General features: G+C 51.7%; 1 protein-coding gene across 10 annotated transcripts in view; it reads left to right on the top strand.

Moving 5' to 3' along the window:
* Positions 1-19,244, top strand: part of Arhgef10 (Rho guanine nucleotide exchange factor 10) — a 91,245-nt gene extending 72,001 nt beyond the window's left edge. For all 10 annotated transcript variants that reach the window (XM_076553673.1, XM_076553670.1, XM_042262943.2 and 7 more), the window contains 4 exons: positions 674-816; positions 9,038-9,212; positions 16,143-16,265; positions 17,507-19,244. In XM_076553673.1, the coding sequence (XP_076409788.1) occupies positions 674-816; positions 9,038-9,212; positions 16,143-16,265; positions 17,507-18,021 (956 nt within the window). In that variant the 3' untranslated portion in view covers positions 18,022-19,244. The remainder of the gene's footprint in view (positions 1-673; positions 817-9,037; positions 9,213-16,142; positions 16,266-17,506) is intronic.
* Positions 19,245-27,173: the final 7,929 nt, after the last annotated feature.

Below are 27,173 nucleotides of genomic sequence, written 5' to 3'. Positions count from 1 at the left end.
TGCATTAAATCTTGCATTCAGTCTTTACAGTCACTACGCTATTGGTTCACACTTCATCATGGCAGAACTCCTCCCAGATCTCTGGAACTTTTTCCAACTAAAATACATTTTTGGCTTCCCAGGGGTCGGGAAAGGGAGGGAGACATTAGAAGAGCAGGGAGGGCCTTTGGCTTCGCTTTGGTCTCTTCACCTTCAGTAAGAACAGGCTCTCCTCATGATGCTGTACGCATCACAGAATGTTTTGAAAATGATGCAGTCCTCCTGACGACTGAGTCATGTCACACATAACCACTGTATTGCAGCAGGATCTAAGGAACCACGTGATGGGCCCTGCAATGAGCTTTTATGTATACATCTCATTATTAATTCATGACAGTACTGCCCCCATCTTACAGATAAAGAAACTGATACTTAATTTTTAGAAAACAAGGAATGAATGTGTCTAGAGACATGGTCCCATCCTGCTTGCTGTCCTCTGTGTCTTCCACATGCTACAGGCTCTGTGGACCAGGGCTGGTTCCAGTGCCCCTGAACTCCCCATGTTGAATACAACAAGCACTGTGGGCACAGTTGGTACTTGGTTTGTGTTTTTGCAGGGAGGTGTGGTCCTGTTTCTCTGTTCCCATACATAGGTAGCTGAGCTCAAGAGGAACTAAAAATGTTTTCTTTTCAGATGGATCCTGGAACTCGGAACCCCAGCAAGTGATCAAATTGGGCGTCCTGCCTGTCAAAAGCCTTCTCCTGGTGGAAGGTGCGCTGTGGGCAGCCTCGGGAGGGCAGGTGTTCATGGCCAGCCTGGAGATGCACGCTATAGAGGTGAGTGCTGTCAAGCACCTTCTGCTGCCGCGTGCTGTGGACAGGGTGTGTCCCAGCAGCACAGGCATTCTGCAGTGTGAGTGGCGGGACCGGGTGGTGCATTCTGGGGCTGTGTGTGAAAGGAAATGATTATGGGCTTTGCTTAGAAAGATACAATTAACTAGAAAATTCAGCTATCTCTGGGGCATAGATGCTATGTGTTTACCTGCTAAGTAGTGGAAACATTGCTTTAAAAATACATGCGCTATAAACAGCCCGCAGGGATACATGGAACATCGGCTCTTGACTGGAGTGTCATTTCTCATCAGTGGGCCAGGGGATCATTCCTGGGATGCAGGGAGGACACCAGTCCAGGCTTCCTAAATCAAAAAAAACCTCTGTGTGGGAACTTTCACAAAGGAGAAATCATGGACTCACAGGGTGAAAAGCAGGATTAGTGTGGGAATCACTGTGCTGTGGAGGAGGCCTCTCCCAAGACCCCAGACACCAGAAGTTGCCACAGTGGGGAAAGAAACCGTGACTTAGCATCATCACTTTTCACACGTAATATTTAGTACACATACACCAAAATATTCATGTTCAGATTTGGGGAAATGCTTCCTGTACATATGACCTATAATTAACACGTTGATGTACAGCAAGGTCTTCCTAGACATGGAGAGAGAGACAACCAACCCGGTAGAGAGTGATCAGAGGGCCTGAGCAGCAACGGGCAGGAAAGGAAGTGCACAGTCACACCACCCGAGGCCTCGGTGATGGCAGCGTGGCCTACACAGCGAGGTTCTGTTTTGTGTATAAACTTTAGATTCTTGGAAAGATTGAGCAGGAAGTTCAGATTGCAGCAGCTCTCTGCCCCTCCTCCCCTCCCTCCTCCCCCTCCCCCCTCAGCACGCCCTCCACACGCTCCCCTTCCTTGCCCCCGGCACCCATACGTGTGCCGTGTTTGTTTACATCAGCAGCAGGCCTGAATCGACAGGTCAGTGCTGTCACTTTGGAGATACAGATGCGCAGTGACATGTGTCCATGGCAGCCCTATACACAGCCGTTCCCTCTCTTAACAACCCCCTGTCCATCACTGGTTTGCTCCTCTTCCCCTCTGTGGTAACCTCCCATCTCTTAGACTCTGCTTTTCAGTGTGTCAGAGGAACAAACCTCCGCAGGGGGAGCTGGTCAGGCCCAGGCATGCGATGGGTCAGTGAAGGCGGTGAGCGCGGGCGATGTGTGTCGTTCACAAACCACACCTGCAGCATAATGCCGCATCGACTGCCTGTGGTCACATCTGCTGCGTATATGTTGTGTGCATGTTGGAGCTCACAGCTATATAACCTGTATGTTCGTCATTGTGCCGTTGGCGTTTTTTCTAGCCATATCTTTTTTTTTTTTTAAGATTTATTTATTTATTACATATACAGAAGAGGGTGCCAGATCTCATTACAGATGGTTGTGAGCCACCATGTGGTTGCTGGGAATTGAACTCAGGACCTCTGGAAGAGCAGGCAGTGCTCTTAACCACTGAGCCATCTTTCCAGCCCCTTTCTAGCCATATCTTACACCGCTTACTGGACGGACTGCTGGTGCCCAGTCACCCATCTGTCTTTTACTGCCTCTCACCCCGCCCTTCCCCTGTGTAAGCTCAGGTCACATGGACACTGTTTTTTATTTTCTTTTTGCCATTAAAAATGAATGATATTGCTGGGCCGTGGTGGCCCACAACATTAATGTGAGTTCCAGGGCAGCCAGGGCTACACAGAGCAACACCGTCTCAAAAAAAAAAACAACACAAAACAAAAAAGCACAACAACAAACCAATCTTCACAAGATTTTCTTTAGGTGTCACACAAGAGGTATTAGGTTTTTTTCCTCTGGGGTGTGGCTTGTTTAATCTGACATGTTGGAGTGACTGTTCAGAAATCTGCCAATCAAACTGCCACCGTCATAGCTGCAGAAAACATTTCTGGGTCATCTCTGGTGAAGTTTGCCGGCTCACCATAGCAGGGCCTCAGGCCGTTTGCTAAGGGTTCACGTGTCACGTTTTCAGACACTGTTCAGACATCTATTTCAGGACATGCATTGGTGGCTTGTTCTGTCCCCTCAGGGAGAGAGTGGAACTTAAGCTCCAGGTGCAGAGAACTCAGGGTGGTTGTGGTGCTGGGAATGGAATCCAGGACACCACGCATGCTCTGCACTCCACTACCTAGCCACGCTCCCGGCTCCAGAGCTGTAATGTAGTGTGCCCTGACTGTGACATTGAGCTCGTCAGTGCGGATGCTGTCTCAGGCCTGCAGACTCCCAAGGGCAGTTTCAGGGTCGGGAGGTGAGGCTCGGTTAGAACCAGGAGGTTTCTATCTGGGGCAGAGATGGAGCCAGCACTGTTTCCTGGGCAGACCCAGGCTGTCCCTGAACTAAGAGGATCCCGCTACCTCAGCCCGAGCGCTGGGGCGACAGGAGTGTACCACTGCACCAGCGTCTGTTTTCCTGGCTCCACTGTGTTCCCAAGACCCAGCCTGCTCGCTGACCACAGGGGAGGCAGAAGGAGACATGGACGACATTTACCCCCAAAGTTTCATGGTCACTTTGGTCACTTTTATATCCACCCGTGAGTCACTGTTGTGGTGAGAACTTTCCCTTCAAGCACAGGACCCCCCCCCCCCCAAACCCCACCAAGTCACAGGTGCTGTGGCAACTTCCTAGGATTTGGTTGCAGCCCTTGTAGGTACCAGTGATGTCATCTTGTGAATAATGTTCCTAGAAAGTCCCAGACCCTATGTAGACATGCTCCTCGGGGCGGTCTTGCCGACTAGCGATGTCACCTTGCTGCTTCTGTAGCTGAAGTTGCACAGGCCTGTGGGGTGTTTACCCACCACCCCCACAGTTCCCCAGAGTTTTCTTGAGTGCAATCAGCAGGAAATATTAGATAGAAGGATTTATAGCGGAGAATATCGTGGAGATAAACAGATAGAAAATAAAGGATAGCCTCGAGAGGACCTGGAACCTATTCCAACGGGCCCTGACTGTCTCTGCCCCAGGGTTTTTATAGAGACGCCAAGGGGTGGAGCAAAAGACCTCCTCCCCCAGCACAGCCAAGTGCAGACCATCTCAGACACCTGCACTCAGGCCCGTGGTCCTGATCATCCTCTATTCAGACCTGCTGGGTAAAGCCACGAGGAACCCGAGAACGGGCTCCCACACAGGCCCACCCACAGCCCAGCTGCATGTCATAGCCCAGCTTTCCAGGGCCCCAGGTCAGAGCTGCTTGGTTGGTGAAGGGAAGTGCCCGCATCCAGCGCAGCCCATCGGAGCCGAAGTCACCACTTTTCATCAGGATGAAACCTTGCTGAAAGGAACGTACACGAGCCAGAGTAATGTGTTGTCGGCCGTCTGTTGTTTTTATACTGAGACATATGACACTGTCCTAAGATTTTTTTCCCCCAAATGGCATGATCATCATCATCATCATCTACATTGTTCATAAACTAAAAGCAGAAATGCCAGGGATGTTGGCAGCCCTCCCCAGAGGGCTTCTAAGATAAGGCAGTGTTTCCCCTCGGCTTTATTGTGCCTCTATGCTCCAGAGAGGCTCAGTGCTGGAGATCTCCAAGGCTCCAAGAGTAGAGCACCCAGAGCCAAGTGCTGGTCCCCTCTGTGCAGTTTTTAGCCTAAAAATAACTAACCACATTTATAGAGAGAAGCAAAACCTGCTTTTCTGGGAAAATGAGATTCATGCTGTTCCTGTTTTGTGGGCAGCCACAGCTGAGATGTGGGTGCGGCCCAGGACCTCAACCTGTGTTCACCCAGCTGGAGTGGGGGTGCTCCTGGAGGGAGCTGCCTCTCTGCACAGGGTGGAGAGCACCAGGAAAGTAAGAGCACCAGGAGCCGCTAGGAAGGAGGTTCTGGAGCTGAGGCATCTTCATGGCCGCTGCAGGGCTGAGTGGGAATGCTCATGGGTCAGGGTGTCCTGTGTTTGGGGTCTAGAACCTGGCAGGCCTGGGCAGAACATCTCCCAGATGACACCTGGGCCTCCTGCAAAGCATGAGGGGAGTTTTTAGTGCTAATTGTCACCTAGTGGAGGAGCTGTATTCTCCACATTTTATTTCTGCCTCTCTATATATGTGTGTGTGTGCGCGCGCATATGCGTGCATGCATGCGTGTTTAAAACTCAAGCCTCAACACCTAATAGAGGCCTAAAGCAATCTGACATTTAGGAACAGGCTGACTTCTCTGGGGTTTTGGCAGATGCTAACTTCACAGCATTTTCTCTTAGAGCCATGGGCGCATGGTTATTGCTTCCCTCCTGGAGCTGCTTAACTCTGAAGACTGCTTTCCTTACTCTTGAGTTTCTACCATATGTAGTGCTTTTGACTCACTCAGATAGATGGAAGGAAAGAGGGCTAACGGGACAGACGGAATGAACAGCCAGGACAGTAGCACAGCAACATCACAGTGGTCTCCAGCCATACTCTTCCTTATGGTAATTAGCACAGCAGTGCAGACCAGGGCTCCACATATGCATCTTGGTATCCCTCTGAGACATGCTCAGAAACAGTTTTGGAGGAACAGGTCTGTCCTAGGGTTTCTGTTGCTGTGACAAAACACCATGACCAAAAGCAAGTCGGGGAGGAGAGGGTTTGTTTAGCTTACACTTCCACATGGTTGTTCGTCACTGAAGGAAGTCAGGACAGGAACGCAAATAGGCAGGAACCTGGAGGCAGGAGTTGATGCAGAGGCTATGGAGGGGTGTTTCTTACTGACTTACTCCTCATGGCTTGCTCAAACTGCTTTTGTATAGAATCCAGGACCACCAGCCCAGGGATGGCCCCACAATGGGCTGGGCCCTCCCACATCAATCTTAAGAAAATGCCTCACAGCTGGATCTTATGAAGGCATTTTCTTAATTGAGGTTCCTTCCTCTCAGATAACTCCAGCTTGTGTCAAGTTGACATAGGACTAGCCAGCACAGGTCCTAGGCCCGTGTTCCTGTTTTCAAACAAAATCATGCCCAGCATCACAGAACTGAACCAATGTCATGCGGCCCTTCATCCAGCATCTAAATACTGTTCTGTACCTCCCAAGTACCACGTACCACACAGCAGACCCTGGCTATGTGTCCACCCGTGGGACAGTGTCAGATGCTGTGGAGTTCTGGTGGCTCCTTTCTGTCCAGTCCTCAGCAGGCATGGTAAGCCCATGCCCAGGTCAGGAGTGGCCTTGTAACGTTCAAATCCTGTGTCTGCCCTGAGTCTGTGTGTCAGGCCATACGGCCTCACTCCAGGGCCTCATCACAACTCCCATCAAGATAAGCAGAGTTCACCTGAAAGACATGAGAAAGAAAACCCCAAGGGATTTTCAGAGGGAGACGGGACTCCCGGAGGAACTGGTTCTCAGGCTGGGTGAAGCGTGGGCCAATGGGGTGAAGGGTGAGGGGATATAACAGGTTGACAGCACCAGGAAAGCCCCACATTAGCAGGAGCCTAGATTTTTCACCTCAGTATATAGTATAGATTCCAGGGGTGCTGGAGAGGTCTGGACTGCTCCCCAGCTTCCTGGTCTATGGGTGGAGATGGGAATAGCCAGGTCTGCAGGAGCCTAGCACCTTTGACCTCATGCCCTAAAGCAGACTTGTGCATTTCCCTATTGACTGTCACGTGACATCGAGCACCAGGAGACCTTAGATACAGAACAGATGTTATGAAATGGGTTTTTTTCTTCTGAGACAGTGCTTCCAGCCCTTCAAGTGCTACAGCCTGCAGACTGCAAGTCACATGGAGGAAGTTGCTGGGAATTGGTGACCCCAGAGCTGAGGCCACGCAGGCTTCCAGGGAAGGTTGGGTAGGCATTGTGACGACGTGGACAGGAAGGAGGAGCCTTGTTATTTAGTCCCCCAGGTCTGTGTCCTCACATGCCGTGGTCTCTCGTTCTGCTTTTTCCAAGCCTCTTTGGAGGTCCTGTCACTCAGCTGCCACAGGTTTCAGGGGCAGTTACCGCCGCTGTGCCCTGAACTCACCTGAGGGGCAGTAGTGATCAAGACTTGTGCCCCAAATGCACGGAGTCGTCTTCCCCTGCAGACAGTTCTGCACCCAACGTGAGCACTGGGCAAACAGCAGGAAGGGAGGACTCCTTCAGCACTTACAGAAACAAGGCACTTCTCCACCTGAGGCTTGGCGGCTTGGCTGCTATGAGGAAGTTGATGCCAGTTTCCAGAGACCAGGGCAGCTAGGCAGCCGTAACCTTAGCTGGCCCATGAGAACAGTACACAGAGCAGTCTGACCCTCCCCTGACCCCATGTCTCTTGCCTGTCCTTACTCAAAGCCACTCCTTTCTCTAGTCCCTGGCACTGGATCATGCCCAGGGTTCCCCCAGCTAAGCTGTCTCAAGAACAGAGCAGTTGCAGGATCCTGGGCTGGTGACACTGATTCCTCATAGCTGGATCACAAGCTCCACGTGAAAGGTCCCTGTTTCTTTGTGGTCTGAGCTAAATCACAGCGGTCTACAGTATGTGTTATGGCCAGAGCTACATGGGAAGTAGACGTATCTGTTGATTCAGGCTTCTTCCTCCAGTGACACCTGACTATACGGTGTGTGTGTGTGTGTGTGTGTGTGTGTGTGTGTGTGTGTGTGTGCGCGCGCATGCATGTGCATGCATGTGTGCATCTCAGAATCTTAAAGACCATGCCAGTACTGAGACTTTAGGGGATAGACCCGGGCATCAGCTTCCTTCAGCATTCCAGGAAGTATCCCAGTATGCAGACTGGGTAAAGCAGACAGCCCCTTTTGGGGGTGGCAGCACCAGCCTCATGCTCTGTTTTCTGTGTGAAGGCATTGAGGAAGACCTGTCCCCACAGCCACCCAGTGAACATCAGACACAGCATGTGTGCTCAGCATGGGCCCACAGAGAAGTCTAGGGACCAGGCCAGGGCTAGTGTGTCAGGACATGGAGAGGAAGATGGGTGTTGGAATAGCAACTGTGTAAACGAGATCATGAGGTGTACACAGTTTCCCACCTCCTCCTCGTCTGCCCACACAGAGTTGGCTGTTACTGCCAGAGATGCTGGGGGTGGATTGGGTGGGTGTTGGGTTGGAAGGAGGATGTGAATTTGCTAAGAGATGGTCTCCAGCACAGAATCCCTAAGGAATCTGGAACGACACTAGCAGACTGAAACAAAACAACCCAACATTCAGCAAGGTCAGAGGGTACAAGATCAATATCCAAAAAAAAAATCAATCTAGTTTGTGTGTGCCCGCAGCCAGCAGCCTGAAAACCAGGCCAAGGAGACAAGGTCAGGAGACATTCCCATACACCTCCTAACCTGGGCTCTGCCAGCCATGTACAAGCAGAGCTGCTCCTGCCCTGGAATCTTCCAGTGAAATGAGATCCAGTGAATGCAGGGTGTAGCTCAGACCAGCCCTTCTGGGAGCATCTGTGAGGGTGTGGGGTACTATGTCTCTGTGACAGGGGTCATGTGCCTTCCCTCTTGTTCCCTTAGGACACAGATCTATGTCTGCTCCCCTCCCCCATGGGGGGTATTTTAAGTTGTTCAAATTAAGAGCACCATGCAAGATTGATATTTAGTGTGAATTTCCTGACTTTCTCCGGTCTTGCTGCCCTGTACCCCGACTTGGCTGTGGCCACCACACCCCATCTGGTCTCAAGATGGCCACGTAGCTGTCTGTTGCCAGTCAGGCCTTTGTGCAGTGTGGTGTCAGTGGGGGAATGGGATCCCACAGGACCGCCGGCTCCAGGCAGGCCTCGGGAGAGGCGGCCCTATGACGCTGTTACGTCTTGGCCTGGACTGTAGGAGAAGGACTAGCTTCCTCCTCAGTCCCCAGGGCTGTGCTTCCCACCACCCTCTCACCAGGCTACTCAGCAGGCTCTGCCTCCTTGGGGCCCAGGATCAGCAGCCATCCCCTCCTCAGCCCCTTTCATGGGGTGGGGTTGTCTTCTCAGCTCGTAGAGGTGCCGGGGTAAGTGGAAAGTAGCACTGTGTTCCCTGAAGCACTTTTACCTGCTCAGGGGGAAACTCCACAAGAGCACTGTGAATAGGAGATGGATGCTGTTACAGTCATGGGTTTGAGCTCCAGCTGGACCCCATGACATTCAGGAGTGACTCAGCCTCCCCACCCCCCATTGTGTGGCAGCTTTGCCCACAGCGCTGTTGTAGACTCTGGCCGAACCCCTCATACCCTGTGTAACCCCGTTTCCTCTCCCCGCTCCCCCCTCTCCCAGAACCAGCTGGAGGCCCACCAAGAGGAAGGGATGATCATCTCCCACATGGCTGTGGCTGGCGTTGGCATTTGGATCGCCTTCACCTCCGGGTCCACCCTCCGCCTCTTCCACACCGAGACCCTGAAGCACCTGCAGGATGTCAACATCGACGCCCCCGTGCATAGCATGTTGCCAGGTACTCTCCCTTGTGTGGTGTGCAGCCGGGGGCCTCAGAAGGAGAGGGAGAAGGCAGCAAAGGTTCAAGGAGCAGCGGAGACCGCAGCTGCCCGTGCGCGTATAGCCAGTGTGGTCCGCGGACCCTGGGTATTCACACATGCCCCGCGTCTGTAGCTGCACAGCCACCATGTGTGGTGCCTGGCGTGAGTCCAAGTGTGGGCAGTGCATATAAACGTGTAGCTTGTATGCACAGTTACGCAGCCTGTCTGTGAATATGACGAAGGCTGCGCTGATGGCCCATAATGGACCGGATGGGGATGCCAGAGGCAAGACAAGGTAACTAACTTCATGGTCCCGAATGTACCTGTTGCCAGCAGGAAATCGCTGAAGACTTTGAACAGGGAGGGGAAGAGACCGTGCCAGGGTGGATCTGGGGAGGATCATCCTGCAGGGAGAGAGAGGCTGGAGTGGGTCCTGCCCGCCCTTTGTCCACAGGGTCCTGCCTGACAGACTGCAGGGAGAGGATGAGGGAAAAGTGGAAGTGGAGAGCACAGGAATGGGCTGAAGTTAGAAAGTAAGCAATGGGTGGTGAGGTGAGCTGGTCTCCCGTTAGTAGATGTGTGTTCACGTGTGGACCGCAGGTAATCCCAGTCACTGTAGGCCGATGTCCCTGTCGGACAGTGTTCACGTGTGGACCGCAGGTAATCCCAGTCACTGTAGGCCGATGTCCCTGTCGGACAGTGTTCGCATCATGTGCATTAGTAGTCAGGAGATGTTCTCTGAGGGCCTGTGTGATGCTCTGTTCAGGCAGCAGTGACTTATATGACTGATATTATTTGTACATCACACTCAGACCAGATGCCGTGTGTGTGTGTGTGTGTGTGTGTGTGTGTGTGTGTGTGTGTTTGGTGTGGTGTGGATGGTGGGTTTGTCTATTTGTCTGGTGAGTTATGGTGGGGGAGGTGTCTGTGGGGAACAGGAGGCTCTGAGGGAAGGCTGCTGGCCCCTGTCCTGGCCACAGGCTGAGGCCTCTGATGGCATCACCTGTTCCCCCGTCTGGAAGGCAGAGGTTCAAGATCAAGGTGTGAGGTCTCGGTAGGCTCTACTTCCTTGTGTATGTACAGCACCTTCACACCGTGTTCACACAAGGTAGAGAGCATCAGCTTGTTCATGTACAGCACCTTCACACCGTGTTCACACAAGGCAGAGAGAGCATTGGCTTGTTCATGTACAGCAACTTCACACTGTGTCCACACAAAATAGAGAGCATCAGCTTGTTCATGTACAGCACCTTCACACCATGTCCACACAAGGCAGAGAGAGCATCAGCTTGTTCATGTACAGCACCTTCACACCGTGTTCACACAAGGCAGAGAGCATCAGCTTGTTCATGTACAGCACCTTCACACTGTGTTCACACAAGGCAGAGAGAGCATCATCGGCATTGGTCCCTGCTGTAAGGTTGCTGAATCCATCACGAGACCCAACCCTCACGCTGCCCTGTCTTCCAACCTAATCCTGTCTCCTCCCTCGGGTACCTCCTGCTAATCTTATCACTTAAAAACATGAGAATGTATGAGGATACTGACTCCTCCAGTCCATCACAGTTCGCATTTTTGATGCCTTGGGAAAGCACAGTAGTTTAGGGGTCACAGTGCAGAAAGGGTATGCACTTATCTTGTGACATGAGGAATAATGAGGAGGTAGAGGCAAGAAAAGATGGCAGCTGAAAAGATTCTGAGACCTCCAGGACACAGGCATCTAGGGATGCTGACAGGTGTTTTTCTCTATGGGATTGGCTGCCAACCCTTTTTTTTTTCTTAAGATATTAATAAGCTGTTTTATTTAGTTAGGAAAAATAAAGGTTTTATAATGCATATTATTTTTAGAAAATAAAAATGATTTAGCATCAGGATGGCCCCCAAAGCATGTTGCTAGGGACCTGACTGTTTTAAGTATTATCCACCTAGACAGGTGTTTGCAATTGGAATCTATTGTCCCTTAGACAGAAACCAAGTCTGATGCAGCAGCTGCCAACACATGCTTGCATCTGGCCAGAGAATGCCCTGCACCCTCTATTGACATGGAAAGCGACAGGAGTTAGATTGTTCTGTGATAAAGGCTTCTGGGGCCCAGATCCCTGACCCCGGTACCCTGTGGCCTCCCGGGAAGCAGCTGTGGTTGCCATGGTTCCTGGAATCCTGAGAACCAACCACAGGAATGCTGTCTGGCCACAGCCCCTGGCACAGGCCCCCCCCCCCCCCCCCCCCCCCCGTTCTGCCTTGTGTTCATTCCCCTGCAGCTTCTGTCAGAGACTGGGGAGAGAAGGGGCCGACCAGTGAGTGCAGTTTATGTGTTGAGATTTTTGTGAAAATAATCCTTGTCCAGGAGACAGTGAAACCAAACAGCAGGGACACCAAGTGACCAGTGAGGTGGCTCCGGGGCTTCTCCCTCGATGACCCTCCAGCATTGGTGTTTCCCACGCCCTCTGTGTCCCCCTCATTTTAAAAGTGAACGGTGCGCTGCCCTCCCCTGTCCTCTCAGTGTCCTCCTGCTGTGGAGAAAGTGGGGTGTGCTTGCTTGGCTTCGGAGCAGATCCACTGGCAGCACTTGCTACAGACTCAGGCAAGCAGGGCGCATGCGAACCATGCACAATTGCCCACATCCTCTCCTCTGCCTTACTGACCAGTGCGGGTCCCCGTCCCCCGTCGTACCCCCCCGCGGGGGGGGGGGGGGCAGGCAGCAAACGCTTCCGGACCGCTCAGCTTGGGTGCGTGCAGTGTTCCGCAGCTGAGCCTCCGGCACGGTGCCCTTGAGTCTCTTTCCGGGCCCTGTAGCGGGTGCTGCCCCTCCTCAGCCTTCTTCACTGTTTCCAGTTGGCCAAACACTGGCTTGTCCCACCCTTCTCTGCAAAAGCCCGACCCCTCAGCACTACCAGATTCACGGGATTGTGGGGTATGGGCCACTCTCCAGAGGACTAGCCACCTCACCACCTACCTCTCCTCCCTCAGGCTGGAGGGTTTATCAGAGTCTCTCCACTGTGTTAACAGTTTGAATCTAACAATGCCTCCTGACAGCCCATGAGTTAAAGGCTTTTTAGAGGATGGTTCATGAGGGCTCGGGCCTAATCCAGTGATGATTCATACTACGATGGTGTTGAGAGGTAGTGGAAACTAGAAAATGGGGTCTAGTGAGAGAGGTGTGTTGCTGGGGGGGGGGTGCCTTGGACAGATATCCCCCTCTGTGCACACAGCCTTCCCGACTGTCATGAGGTGAGCAGATTTCCTCACCACACCCGCCTGCCACTCTGGCCTGCCACAGGTGTAAGGGCACTGGAGCTGTGGACTGAAGCCAGGACCCACAGTCAGTCCTGCTTTTAAGTTGCGGGAGTCGGATAGTTGGTCACAGCTGTGGAAGCTGGGCGGATGCACACCACCTCGGACATAGGCTGTGGTACCCTCTGTCATAGATCTTGATCTAGATCTGTGCAGGTCATCAATCTCCTCAATCTGCTCCTTATTCATGGATGGATGGAACAGACAGGGCTGTCAGACCAGAGTGGACCGGAAAACCTGGGGTTGGACTGTGCTCTTCAGCATCCTGTGCCGTATGTTAAGCAGCTTCCACTCTACCTTTGGGAGGCTTGTCAGGCTTGCACACACACACACACACACACACACACACACACACACACACACACCCCGCCACTGCGTTCTTCGACTGGTGATGTGGTGCTGTCCCACAGCCTGGTCACGGAGGAAGCGTAACTCAGAGCGGAGCTCTGCGGCAGTAAGAACTGGGTGGTCCTGTCTGCTGTGACCGACAGTAGTTCCTGCCATCCCCGAATGGTGCCGTGTGGGCGGCTCTGCTCTCCAGCACACGCTGTGGCTTAGAGAATCAAGCCAGTGCTTCATAGCAGGCCGCACCACCGTCTTGTGTTGCAACCCGGGTGACCTGCTGTTTGTACTACAGTAAGTGCACATGAAGGTGGTGTGTGTGTGTGTGTGTGTGTGTATGTGTGTGTGTGTGTGTATGTGTGTGTGTGTGTGTGTGTGTGTGTGTGTGTGTGAAGCAGCATGGGCAAGAGTCCTTTTATGCCGTTGTTGGGAGTTATAAAGTCCAAGTAGATCCTGCAGATAGAGACACACCGAGTCAAAAAAAAAAAAAAAAAAAAAAGAACAAAATTTGGAAGAGAAAAGATAGTGGAATCATCAAAACTTGATCAGACCTAAGACCACTCCGTGGAACATATGAATCCATTCTTAGCAAGTCAACATCCCCTTGCATGTGGAATTCAGTTCTGAGGCCATTTAACATAGGCTCCTAATGTAAACCACACTGAGCACAGGGCCGCCCAGCGTTGGACTCTGAGAACAGAGCCACAGAAGGTGTGGCTGCAGCACGGGAAGGCCCCTCAGCAGCCTCGGTGTCACCACACAGGTGTTTCCTGTCTCGTCCTCAACACTCAGAGCAGGCAGAGCAGGGCGGGACACATTTAACCTGCTGTGTCCCTGCTGAGCGGATACAGCTTCCAGAAGTGATGGGGCCAAATAAAAGAGCCAAGTTTTTTATTTAAAAGAAAACAGTGTGAGTCTTACAGGTGCCCTGGGCCCAGTCATAAGGGGGCTGGCGAGTTAAACTGCACTTCTGGAAATGTGTGACTCGGGGACTCTGCGCAGGCACACACACAACTGGAGCTTGGGCATCCTCCCTCCTGCTGGCTGGGACTGACCTGGACAGCAGGTGAGGTGAGCGTTTGAAAACAGCTAACAACCAGTTCCTGAATAAAAAAACAGGAAATAGTAGCATCTGGGACTCACCTGCTGTCTCTTTGTTACTCACTTTTATTGTTATTATTATCACTACTACTAATTACTAAGGAAGGCCATTTCTTTTCGTAGTTTCCATCTGACCATCGTGACTTCAGGTCAGCGTTTTGGGGTCAGGGGACACCTGTGTGCTCCCCTGCCACTGCACACCCCATCCTCTGTATCTCAGCATCCCCGCAGGACTTCTGTCCTCTCCAGGAAGCTGTTATCTGTTCTGTGTATTCTCCTTGGAGAAACACACTTCTGACAGAAGGGATTTCTTTGAAAAGGCAATGGAACCCTTCCCAGATTCTTACTATATATTCTTAAGATAATGTAGGTGTAAAAGTGAAATTTCTCTGAAAAAAATACCCACTGTTTACACATAGGAGACTTAATCAGAGAGTGAAGGATACAAGATGTATTTCTGGGTGAATGAAAATATCTAGTGACTCTTTCATCCTTCATGCTTGGATGGTAAGCTGTTTTTTGGAGCCACTGAGTAAAATGGCATTACACACAATTTGCCCTCTTTGCCCGTTAATTGTCTTTGAAGTCACATTACTTACAGTAAAAGTATTTCACAGGCTTCTTTAAAAAGCCCAGCTCAGCTCAGCACTCTAAAAATTGTGAATTCAGAAATTCTTCTTTGTAGAAAAAATAAAGGGGAGTCGGTTTCCCCGTGCGAACCAGTTTGGGACGTCAGATGGGAACGCTCACAGCCATGTCATCTGTGGCGCTTCACCTGCACAAGGCAGTTGACTGGCAGCCAGGGTACAAGCCTGCCCCTCAGGCAGCTCCTCTGAGCAGAGCTGAGGCCGTGGGGTGGGAGGAGGGAGGGATTCTTGGAGCTGTGGGATTAATTCCTTCCCATACCTCTGTGTTTTAAAAAGGAAGTTCCTCAGACTCACGGGAACTTTCCATTCTCCCATCTGTTTTCCTGTCCCCCCTGTGGGGGGACCCATGGGAGGACAGGTGGAGGAAGTGGCCCCTGTATGTCGGGGATGACCCACCAGCCTGCCCTGGCGTGGTTAACACACCAGTCAGCAATAATGGCCGTGAGTGACAGTGGGTGTCGACGTGGGAACTCCTCAGCAGCCTTTGAAAGTACCCGCTTGAGGATGTGGCCGGCCACGCAGGGTGAACTGCAATGCATCTCTGAGGTCCACAGCATTCCACATAGACAGATTTGGAATCTCAGGGATTAAATACTGTTAGAGCTTTTTTTAAAAAAGACATTACACAGATCAATGCTAAGAGGTTAAAAAAATGCCTTTTATTTTTAGAATACCTGTTTTGAAGTCTTAAGCATTTCATAAAAATGACCTCTGAAGACACACAGTCCACTTTGGCCCTAGTATCTGCTTGCCAGATGCAGATATGGCAAAAATAACCTTTGTTCTACAGAAAACAAGAGTCAAAGGTGCCACATGAGTAAACTCGGTGCCTCTGTGCTGGTCGGCTTTGGGACTCCTTTCAACCCGGTGTCACTTCCCGTGGAAGCAGAGTCCCTTGCAGTCCCCTGCCTCTCTGGAGCCTGCAAGAAGATCCCTGTGGCAATGTCGCTCACTCCTCTGCAGCCCTCCTCCTGGCCTGGTCAGTTCCCTGGCTACAGGGCCGGCTCAGCAGAACAGCCCCGGCACTCCGGAGGTTTCTCTGACCCCGTATGCTCTCACTGCCCGTTCCTTACGGTCACTAGCACCACGCCTGTGGGGTACTCTGGATGCCTCGAAGGCGCTGGCCCCTTATCTACTGTGTGTGTGTGTGTGTGTGTGTGTGTGTGTGTGTGTGTGTGTAAGAGAGAGACAGAGACAGAGAGAGCACAGACACTATGTAACTAGATAGATGCAGACGATTTAAGTAGCTCTGGTGTTGGTGCATCTCCAGCGAGGCTGGTCTGAGGACAGCCTGGCGACCTGCCATGCGCTTGCTGCCGTTCAGTTGAGGTGCATTGATGGGACAACCCCAGGACCTTGTCTTTCTCTCCTGAAGAGGAAGGCTCAGGGCACAGGTGTGAGCATCCTTACTTACAGCTTTGTGGTGTCTTGGGAGACTGGCCTTGATGTCTGGACATTTCCAGGCTATACCCTCCCGCCCCCCACCCCCCACCCAGCACTGCTACCCTTCTCTTTCTTATCCAGGGCACCAGCGTCTGTCTGTGACCAGCCTGCTCGTCTGTCACGGCTTGCTCATGGTTGGTACCAGCCTGGGTGTTGTCGTGGCCCTGCCCGTCCCTCGTCTTCAAGGTATCCCCAAAGTGACAGGTAAGTGGGCACAGCCACATGCCCGCCTCTCTTGAAAGTGGCCCGGCATGTTGCTGTCCTGCGGTCCGTAGTGCGCTGTAGATAGATACTTAGCAGATACCGATGTGCTCTGTTTTCACGTTCTCTTCGTACTTTGCTTTTCTCGCTTTCATGTTAGTAGTTCCAGGAGAACCGACCCTGAAAACTCATTTCATGGTGCCTCTGTTACCCGTTAGTTCCCATCAGAACCCAGGGTTTTGCACATTTGAAACAGACCCCTTCTTACCTGGCGTAGAGGAAGCTGGGTGTGCACTCTCTCCTCTGGGTTTTGCTTCTGGCTGCAGTTCATGTTGGGCAGCGTGAGTCTGGGAAGCAGCTTAATATCATGGTCTTGGGGTTTCCACCTCAGGATGCTACTCAGGCAAGCCCCAGCCAGGAGCAAAGCGTAATGGGAAGAGGCCACCCGAAGGTTGAAATGAGAGGTAGGGAGATGTTGAGGAAGAGTTGCCTGGTCCTTCACTGAAGAGAACATGGCTGAGAGCTGCTGCAGATCCCCAGAGTGTGACCCTGGAGGTAAAGCAAGGATCCTGTGTGGATGCTGGTTAGACCGCCTGTCGGGAAACACAGCAGTAGAGCAGAGGACTTGTCGGTGGGATGTCAGGAGTTATCCCTGACAGCAAAGATGAAATGAGTCACACCCACCTGGAAAGCCCTGGTTTTTAGAAAAACAATGATAGAATTGTTTTTCTCAAGCTCCAGGAACTTTTTGCAGTGGAAATTGCAGGGAACTTCAGGTAGTGTAGGCATTGTGTTCCTAACACCGAGCACTTCAGGTGCGTTTGCACAGAGCAAGTTAGAAAGTATTTCATGCCTCAAAGCTAAAAGCTTACTGTTATATTCAGGTGTGTGTGTGTGTGTGTGCGCGCGTGCGTGCGCGCGCGCGCGCCCAAAGAGTCCAGATGAAAGCATCAATTCCCTGTAGTTACAGGCAGTTGTGAGGTGCCCAGTGTGGGCCCTGGGGACTGCACCCCTGTCCTCTGCAAGAGCACTACACTTTCTTACCAGGAGCCATCCATTTTAAGGCTGCGGATGACGGAGAGTCCACAGGGATATGACCTAGGGTGTTTCTGCTTTGACTGTCCTGTGTGCTAGTGCTATTTGCCAAGCTGTTGCCTGGGTCGGGGTGCAGGGTTAGACCCTGCATTTTGCTACCCTATGCAGCCCATGTGTTATTAAAGGCCTTTTTTGGATTGTCCTCTCAGGGCGAGGCATGGTCTCCTACCATGCACACAATGGGCCTGTGAAGTTCATTGTCATGGCCACAGCATTTCAGAAAAACAAGGACAGAGCCAGAGACAGCCCACCCTCCGGCGCCGAGCCTCAGGATGAAGACCCCAAGGATTTGCTCGGCAATGAGGAGGGCACTTCCTGCTTGGGCCAGACGGACGCCAACACAGCCGTTTGGTTGGGAGAGTCCTCGGGATTGGCAGGGCAGAAGAGTGACCTGTCTTCATCCTCCGGGTCTCTGAGCCTTTCCCATGGCTCCAGCTCCCTTGAGCACAGATCTGTGGACAGCAGCCTGTGTGACCTCCTAAAGGACCCCAGCGCCTCCCCAAGGAGCAGGGCACAGCGCTCTAGGAGAGCCAAAGCCAGTTCGGCGCTGGTGGTGTGTGGGGGCCAAGGCCACCGGCGAGTGCATCGGAAGGCGAGGCAGCCTTCTCAGGAGGACCCGGTGTCTTCAGTGATGGTGTGGCAGATCCCACTGCTGGGCATGTAGGTCAGAGGCTGCTGCTTGCTGGCGTGAGGGTGGCAATCAGGGACAACTCTCAGCCGGGTGCAGGCCGAGTGGCGAAGGCTGCATCCGTACCGCTGGGACCAACTGGAAACACAGCTCTCCCGCCTTCTCACACAGCACAGCTGAGTCCCGGTGTGCTAGGGAGGCAGAGGAGCGCTCCGGCTTTTGAGTCGCCGAGCAGAGTTCCAGGATAGTGCTGCAGTCCGCCCCGTCAATCCCCTGAGATGCACAGTGTGCCAGTGGCATCAGTTCTGGTCACATCTCAGAGAGACGACAGGGGAATGCAGCGTCCAGTAGCATAGGAGGTCATTAACCATTCTTAAAAATCATTCTACTTGACTTAGACTCACTGCTGTTATTTATATTCTATATATTTTTTAAATCTCAGAATAAAAATTGTAACAATTTAAAAAGCCAGGTAACAACACATTCCAGCCCAGTCCTCTTGTTTGGGAGCGACCGAGGCTTTCCAAAGTAGACTGACATGTGTACTGTACCCTTTAACAAATAGTGTTTTTATATTGCATTTTCTATTAAAGATTAACCGTTAACATTGTAGTCAGTATACTATCTGTAGCGTTGTGCACATAGTCTTTGCTTTAAGCCAAAAATGTTCGATACCTGTGAACACTGGGACCCCAGCTTCCATGCCAAACCACCCTTGCCTTCTCATGCTAAGCGATGTTAATATCTCCCCGGGACACGTGCAGGTCCAGTCATGCAGGGATGGTGCTGGAAGAGTCTCAGGTCTTCTGTGCACTTGGCTGTCCAAGAGCCTCCGCATTTGGGTACTCGTGCCGAGTCGCCCATGGTGCTGATCAGTCAGCCGCTGCCTCCACGGCCTGCCACGCCAGTGTCCCACACACACACACACATACAGAACATACAGGGTCATATGGGGCACGTGAGAGGCAGCAGCACTTGTCAAGGGACAGGAGTAACCTATAGACTGTTCGCTCTACCTGTGTTTGTACACCAGTGTTTCACTTACTGGATGGCTAAAACTATTTTTCTTTTAAAGCCTAATTCAGATATTCATCAGAAACACACTTCTCAGCACTTTACAAATGACTAAAAACGCTAACTTTTAACTTAGTCAAATATTTCCTACATTGCACATATACCCAAGCTTTCTTAAACTGTTAGCTGCTATCTTGTTTGATAAAAAAATAAATAAATAAATAAAAAGACTTTTTATTTTAGAATGCAGTATTACAAGTTTCCTTTCTTCTCCAACCCCCATAAAATCCAAAAGGGTGATCACATCCAGGAGGGGAGGGAGCAGCCCTCTTCTCTCCGGGCGTTATGGTAGCCAGCTGCAGGGACCCTGTGTACGTGACAGCTCACAGGGACCCTCCAAGGACCCCAGCACTTGCCAATTCTCATGGTGTGTGGCATCATGAGTTGATATATAACTTGCCTGTCTTACTGATCCTTTGCAAGGCCAGGGCGAACTCCTAGAGGACCGACAGAAGAGATGCACAGAGCAAGTCCATGGTCCTGGAAGGCAGGAGCCGCAAGTGTTTCCACACGGCCGATACAAGACATGCCCAAAGCAAGCTTCGCCACAGCTCATTACCTGGGAGAAGCAGGCTGGGTGATGAGCATCCAACAGGGCAGAGCTGGGAGCTCCGAGGATGGCAAGCCCTGCTGTGGCCTGTGTCTGGTGAGTCCTGGATTTGAGAGACACAGGTGTGTCAGCGGCCACTGAACAAAGCAACATGCTGAGTGTCAACACACTTAATGAGCCGCGAGGAGCCAGCGCGTAAGCCCGTTACGTGTCAGAGTGACCTTAAGTTCTCCCAGGCCTGGGAGTGAAATGTGGACCCCATCATGCTGGCACCTTTCTCTAGGACCTGCAGCCCCAGTTTAAGCCCCCAGTCTTGAGAGATGTGTTTCAGGTGCTAGGTTGGGTCAGCTCCTCAGAGAGCAACATCCAACCACAGCCCTCAAAGTCAGCTTCTCACTGTCTTCCTGGGAAGGAGAAGAAATGTGAAACACGATGTTTCCAACTACAAAAGCCCCTAGCAGCCGGGCAGTGGTGGTGCACGCCTTTAATCCCAGCACTTGGGAGTCAGAGGCAGGTGGATCTCTGTGAGTTCGAGGCCTGCCTTGGCTACAGAGTGAGTTCCAGGAAAGGCGCAAAGCGACACGGAGAAACCCTGTCTCGAAAAACAAACAAAAGCCCTAGCACCATCATGAGATCCCCATCCTGTGTCCCAGCTCCCGGGACCCCTCCAGATACAAAGGTTTCATAAAAATGGGAAGGTTTTGACAAAATTTCAGGAGATGCAAACACAGCCTAACAACTGCCTACCCCCTGCGTTAGCTGCTATTGCCCGTCCTTCCTGGATCTGAGGTGTGGGAGAGGTAAAGGAGAGCTCGTCAGAGTACCATGAAGCAGAACCAAGGAGCCAGGGTGTGATGTAAGAACAGGTAGTCATGCCAGTCAGGTGGATCTCTGAGTTCGAGGCCAGCCTGGTCAGGACAGCCAGAGCTACACAGAGAAACCCTGTCTCAGAATAACAACAAAGCCCAGGTAGTCAGGATGTTGCCCACTGCATCATCACCTGGACCTCAGCACACAGGCAGGCCCCACAACCAGCCAGTACTCAGCAAGGCCCTGGTGAAGTGGGCTGGGGTTAATAGGACTTTGTGTTCCCAAATCAGCACAAGGAACCCCTGGAGGCAGAGAGAGGCCTCTTCTCCCCCAGAGTGCTGCAAATGCACTCAGCAGTCAGCTCCTTGGAAGCATGGGCAAGCTGTCCTGGGTCTGTGCTGGCACCAGCCTGGCAGCCCCACCCACCAGAGGACAGAATGACCTATTTGCTGGCTTCTGGCCGGAGAGGACCTGAGCGGTGGTGTTGAGCGCACAGCGGTGGCCCTGGGGTGTGTACAGTCCTCAGGCCCAGCTTGACAGATCCTGCCACCGACGGTGGCCTCGTTAGGCAGGGTTGAGTGTCTTGCCATTTTTTCAGGGAAATGAGGCAATTTCTGTGTAGCCGTTGCTGCTGGAGCCTGGAATGCATTGTTGTCGTTAGAAGAACGGGTTGTGGGTTCGGTTCCACCCTTCGGCCGAGGACTGTCACTCAAAGTGCTCTGCACCCAGCATTGCCTCAAGCCATGACATCTAACCCTGTGGAAGACAGTGGTCAGGGCCGGCGCCAACAGGATTTATTGGCTCCCCAAAGCAGGTGGCCCGCTAGAGCCATAGTCCAGGAGGAGCCCTGACAGTGGCCCTATCTTCCAGAGTCTGGACATGCCCCCCCCCCCCAGCTCCATGCATCTTCTGTAGCTGATGTAAGGCTTGCCAGCCCCAGCTTGGGTATATGCCCTAGGGACTGGGGATGAAGGCCCGCATGGCGCCTGCCCTCCACATGTCCAACTTGGAGCTTTTCACCTCTGCAGTCGTTGGCCCTGCTGGGCTGCAGGCCCTGCTTCCCAAAGCAGAGTATTCACATGGGATTAGAGAAAGTTCCACTAAAGAAGAATATCGGCTCGGGTCCAGGGCTCTGATAGTTCCCGTCCTTGAAGAGACTGCTTCCCTACCCCAGCCCTTCTCTACCCTTATAAGCACACACATTCACACACACACACACACACACACACACACACACACACACACTGCACACACACACACAGTGCACACACACATACAAACATGGTGAATATGCACACATTTACACACACAGGTCTGTACCTATGTGCATACACACAGTTACACACACAGGTCTCCATCCCTGTGTAAATACATATTTACACACACACCTGCACACAGGTCTGCATTTGCACCCATACACGCACACATACTTGCTCTTCTCTAATAAATTGCTGCTTTTCCGTGAGGGACTGGTTGGGCAATGTCTATTGGAGTGGAAATAACAGAGGCAGCTGCTGGTCACCCTGGGCTTGGGGCCAGTGCTCCCTAGGACTCTGGGAAAGAATTAACCCTTTCTTGGCAAGCAGGGTCGGAAAGCCTTGGCATCTGAGAGCTTCTGTCCATATGGGTCGTGTGTGTGTGTGTGTGTGTGTGTGTGTGTGTGTGTGTGTGTGTGTGTGTGTGTTTCTTAGATGCCGATAGAACTCTACTTCCCTGTGGATGTCTGTGCTCCTGACTAGGGCTCGTTGTGGTTCTGATGTAATACCATGTAACAGACAAGTTGTTGCAGGTGGAGAGTTAAGGCTCAGGGAGTTTGGAATGTACTCCCCTGACTCTGGTAGACCCAGGCTGGCTCAGCCATGTGGCTACTGTGTGACAAGGTTGTCAGGAGCCCACGCTGGTCATCAATGGGACAGGAGGAGACAGGGTCAGCCCTGAGCCTGGCTTGCTGCCCCCGCTGCCCTTGTGGTGTGTGGACAGGACACAGAGCCCAGCGAGCCCCACCCACTCAGTCAGCAGCACCTCACCCGCCAGGTGCATTTAACTCCGGTGGTCGTGGTCACGAGACTGTGGCCTGCTGCCTGGGTTGAACCCCCCCCCCCCCCTGGTTCAAATGGAGCATCCAAGCCTGCACGGTGGAGCCCTGCCATGGCCTGTAAGAACCCAAGGAGGGGGCTGGAGAGATGGCTCAGAGGTTAAGAGCACCGACTGCTCTTCCAGAGGTCCTGAGTTCAATTCCCAGCACCCACATGGTGGCTCACAACCATCTGTAATGAGATCTGTCACCCTCTCTCGTATACATAATAAATAAATAAATCTTTAAAAAAAAAAAAAAAGAACCCAAGAAGGACAGGATCCTAGAATCCCATAATCCATCAAGAAACGGAGAGCAGAATCCTAGTGAGTGATGCCTACAGATTCGAGGTGTGTGAAGGAGCTGTCCATGCTGGTCCATGCTGGCTTGGCTCCAGCCTGGCCATCTTGAACAAGCCTCTTAGACACAGGTGAAACACTGGGGAGGCCCAGGAAGGGAGGACGGGGACCCTGGAGACATTTAGAGCCAGCTCTTTTCAGCAGTGACAGGCCAAGGAGAGTGCAGATGGCATGCATTCAAGAAGGGGAGCAGGAGGAAAGCGTGTTCTCAACCCCTCAAGAAGAAACAACTGCTTTCTTGAGTGTGCAGGCCCTGCGCTCCCAGCTGGAAGGTGGGCCCTGTGGTGGTATTGTGTTCCTCAAAATATTGTGTACCCTAATAAACTTATCTGGGGTCAGAGAACAGAAAAGCCACTAGATACTTAGGATAGGCAGTGGTAGCACACACCTTTAATCCTAGCATTCCAGAAGCAGAAACCCATGTGTTCAAGGATACAACCAAGCATGGTGACTCACGCCTTTAATCCCAAAAAGCGAGCCTTTAATCCCAGGGAGTGATGGCAGATAGCAGAAAGGTTTATAAAGGCGAGAAGATCAGGAACTAGAAGCATTTGACTGGTTAAGCTTTTAGATTTTGAGCAGCACAGTTCAGCTGAGAGCCATTCGGATATGAGGACACAGAGGCCTCCAGTCTGAGGAAACAGGATCGGCTGAGAAGTTGGCCAGGTGAGGTTAGCTGTGGCTTCTTCTGTCTCTCTGATCTTCCAGCGTTCAACCCAATACCTGGCTCAGGTTTGATTTTATTGATAAGAACTTTTAAGATTCCTGCTATAGGGCCCAGGGCAGGTGACGACAATTTCCCCTGGAGAAGGGGCCTGCCTTCATCCTGCTGCCAGAGTTGGTGAAGGGGAGCTTGCCCACGTCTGCCCCAGGAGGCATAAAGACCATGTCTGCATTCTGAACCTCTTCCACTTAATTTTCCAGAAACACAACCTGGGAGCCCTGATCGGGGAAGGCAGGGGAGTCGGGGTGAAGGGGAGGCAGAGCAAGCTAAAAGAGGGGGAGAAATGTTCTTCTGGTTGGGGATGAGGCAGGGTTTATTGACTACCCAGGGCAGCTTTGCAGAGACCAAGGCCACCATCATCATACAGCCTCCTTGCATCCCTGGGCCCAGCAGGGAGTTGTGGTGCGGGCTGGGGCACGTGGAGGGCTACTGACGTGGGCATTCTCCAGGGACCAGCAGGTGCAGGCTGGTGGCTCATTCAGGCAGGAGCTAGAAGAGGTGGTCTGACTCTCTCCCACCCAGGGACAGGAGGAAAAGGGCCCCCACGGGGTCGTGGAGGACTGCCTGTCAGGTCCTTCTAGCCAGTGCCTGCAGCTTTTCTCATTTCCTGCTCCTTCCACTGGAGAACAAACAAGCTTCTGGATGCAGGGAGAGAGGCTGCGGGGAAGGAAGTGGGGGGAAGGCACGCCCCCCCCCCCCCCCCCGCCCTGCACAGCAAGGCAGCTGGCCAGGCCTGCTCAGGCTGACCCACTTCCCAGGATGCTGGGAGCAGAAGCGGGAGTGGGGGGGGGGGGGGAGCAAAAGCTTTGGCGTGGTACCAGCATAAGCACACTGGCATAACTTGAAGTGGCTTATGCCACCTGAGAGATCGGAGTGTTCAAAAGTGGCCAGCCTAGGGGACGCTGTGTGTTTTCAAAGTGCCATTTTGAGTCTGCAAACCATAATCACCCTTTCATCCCAGACAGCAGCAGCAGGGAAGGCGGCCGGCCTGTCTGCTCCGAACACACGGGTAATGTTTGCCAAGTGGTCAGGTTTCCGCCAACGTCTATGGAAATAGTCTAGTCCCGGGTTCCAGACCCCCATGCCCACCCCGCCCTGGCCGGCTAACTTCTCAGAAGTATTGCACCTGCTTTTGATGAAGTGAGTTTGCGGGTAAGACAGAGTGAAAGAGGAATTCCAGTTTCCCTCCACTCCTACAAGCTGAGGTCTTTGGGAAGGCATGGGGAAACATGGCAGGGTTGCCCCAGAGGACCCGTCCTGGCAAGGCTATACACAGCATGATTTAGGTCACCCTACCACACTCAGGTGCTGAAAGCAGCCTGCTCGCTGGGGCCTCTTGCCCGCTCAGTCCCGTGGTGACTGCTGTTCATCTAGTCCCTGTTTTTGCCCTTCGTTTCTGTTCATTCATTTCTTCGTTTGCACTGAGCCTGTTTTTGGCTTTTACTCTCGTTCATTTGTTTCTTTGAAGTGTTGTGAATGGAACCCAGGGCCCTGCCCATGTTTGACATATGCTCTTCCATGGAGCTGCACCCCAGCCCTCAGACGTTCTTCATTAAATGTTACATTTACTGTAAGCTGCAAAGGAGTCCATAATGGATTGGAAAGGTAAAGACACTTACGGTCATCTGGTCCATGTCCAGGCTGACTGAAAAGAGAAAAAACAAAACAAAAACAAACAAAAAAACCAAACAAACGAAAACCCCACATCTATTTATATAACCATGCAAAATTTCTCTCCGTGCCATGGGGTTGTAGCCACAAAATACTTAAGCTGGGGCCTATAAACCACAGCTCTTGGGGCACAAGCCTGTGGCCAAGGTTTCGGCAGGCTCTGCCCTCTCTGTGGGCACTCAGAGGGGTTCCTTCTGTGCCTGTCAGCTTTCTGTGTCCTGTGGTGTGGACACCTACCCCGAGATAGCTAGTTGCTTCGTCTCTGAGCCTCTCTTCCTGTCGTGACTTCGTTCTGTGGTATCTGTCTCTCTCTTCTGCCTTTGGGACGCTGGTCATGCTGGTCGGGACCTGCCCCCGTGACCTCTCTATCCTGAGAGTAACCTCTGTGAAGGCCCTGTTTCTCAATATAGTTACATTTGGGGGGGGGGGGAGGGATGGGGATGAGATGCCACCATTTTTTTTTTATTATCATACACAATTCAACCCTTAGTAAGAAAATTAATTTTTGTAGTGATTTAGGATCAAGAGTGAGATGGATGTCTTATTTTTATTTGGATTCTTGTTATGCTAAACTGTATATGGCACCAAAGCCATCGCTCATGTTCCAAACTGCACTGCATTCACCAAAGGAGAGCAGATTTGTGTGACAACATGTGCACTGGCTGCCAGGGCTGGCACAGGACCAAGGCCTGTGCATTCTGGCTCCTGTGGCTGTGCCTTCTGCAGCACGGAGCTCTCTCCACTTTCAGTGTGTCCATCTGGAGCTGCCTGAGCACTGACCACATGCACAAGGTTCCTGCCATTTGAAGCGAGTCAAGCCACTTTAATAAGAGGTATAGCTCATGGGTACCTTTACCCTCTACTAGGCATGGTGACTCATACCTGAAATCGTAGCACTTGAGAGTCTGAGGCAGGAGGATTACCATGAGTTCAAGGCCTGTCTGGGGCACATCATGTGATCCTGTCAAAACACCAAAACCAAACTATTTCAGAATAATTGTTTAACTATGTAAAGATGTGTTGCTGTTTTACCTTGCTTGCCTAAGGCACCTGATTAGTCTAATAAAAAGCTGAACCCAATATCAAGGGAAGAGGTAAGAGGAACTTCTGGGCAGAGAGAGTAAGTAGGAGGAGGAATTTAGGCTCAGAGAAGGAAGAAAAGGAGACAACAGGGAGAAGCCAAGCCAGTCAGTTAGACACCGAGGAAGCAGCAAAGTAGGACATACAGAATGAAAGAAAGGTTAAAAAATCCTGAGACAAAATGTAGATGAACGTAAACAGGTTAAATTAAGTTAAAAGAGCTAGTTAGACAAGCCTAAACTAAGGCTGAGCATTCATAATTAGTAAGTCTCTGTGTGTGTATTTGAGAACTGGTTGGAGACCCAAATAAAATGTCAGCTACACCAAACTGTTTAACTTCTAACAAAAATATGGTCAAGATGGAGAGGACTTCCATGTGTTCTCGTTGGTGCTAGCAGCCTTCTCGCTTTGTGTTCTGTAGCAAGGACCTCTGTTCATTTGGAAAGGTGGCATTTCCTCACAAAGGAACAAGGATAGGAGGAGAACACCGCTGTGTTTGTATAAAATGTGTGACCAGGGCAAGTCCATTCCGTCTCATGAACAATGAATTTCCTTCACTGTAACAAGGAACCATTTCAACTTTCTGGTCGACTACAGGACTGCAAATCCCAGCTTCTTAGATTCCCAGACGGGGTCACAGAACTGAATGTGAAGTCACAAAAAATTAGACAACAGAAGGATGCGCAAAAGCCAAAATTGTATCTGGAACCAAACATGTAATGCATTCAGGGTGTTTCTTGAGGCACTCACCCATGTATCACGACACCTCACTGCAACCGTGGTTCTGAGCACATGGCATATACAACTTTTCACTGTGCATGCTGCCATGTCCAGCGGTGCCAAAGG

The sequence above is a fragment of the Peromyscus maniculatus genome, chromosome 17, assembly GCF_049852395.1.
Source record: "Peromyscus maniculatus bairdii isolate BWxNUB_F1_BW_parent chromosome 17, HU_Pman_BW_mat_3.1, whole genome shotgun sequence".
In the NCBI taxonomy this organism is placed as follows: domain Eukaryota; kingdom Metazoa; phylum Chordata; class Mammalia; order Rodentia; family Cricetidae; genus Peromyscus; species Peromyscus maniculatus.
This window is presented reverse-complemented; position numbering and strand designations above follow the sequence as displayed.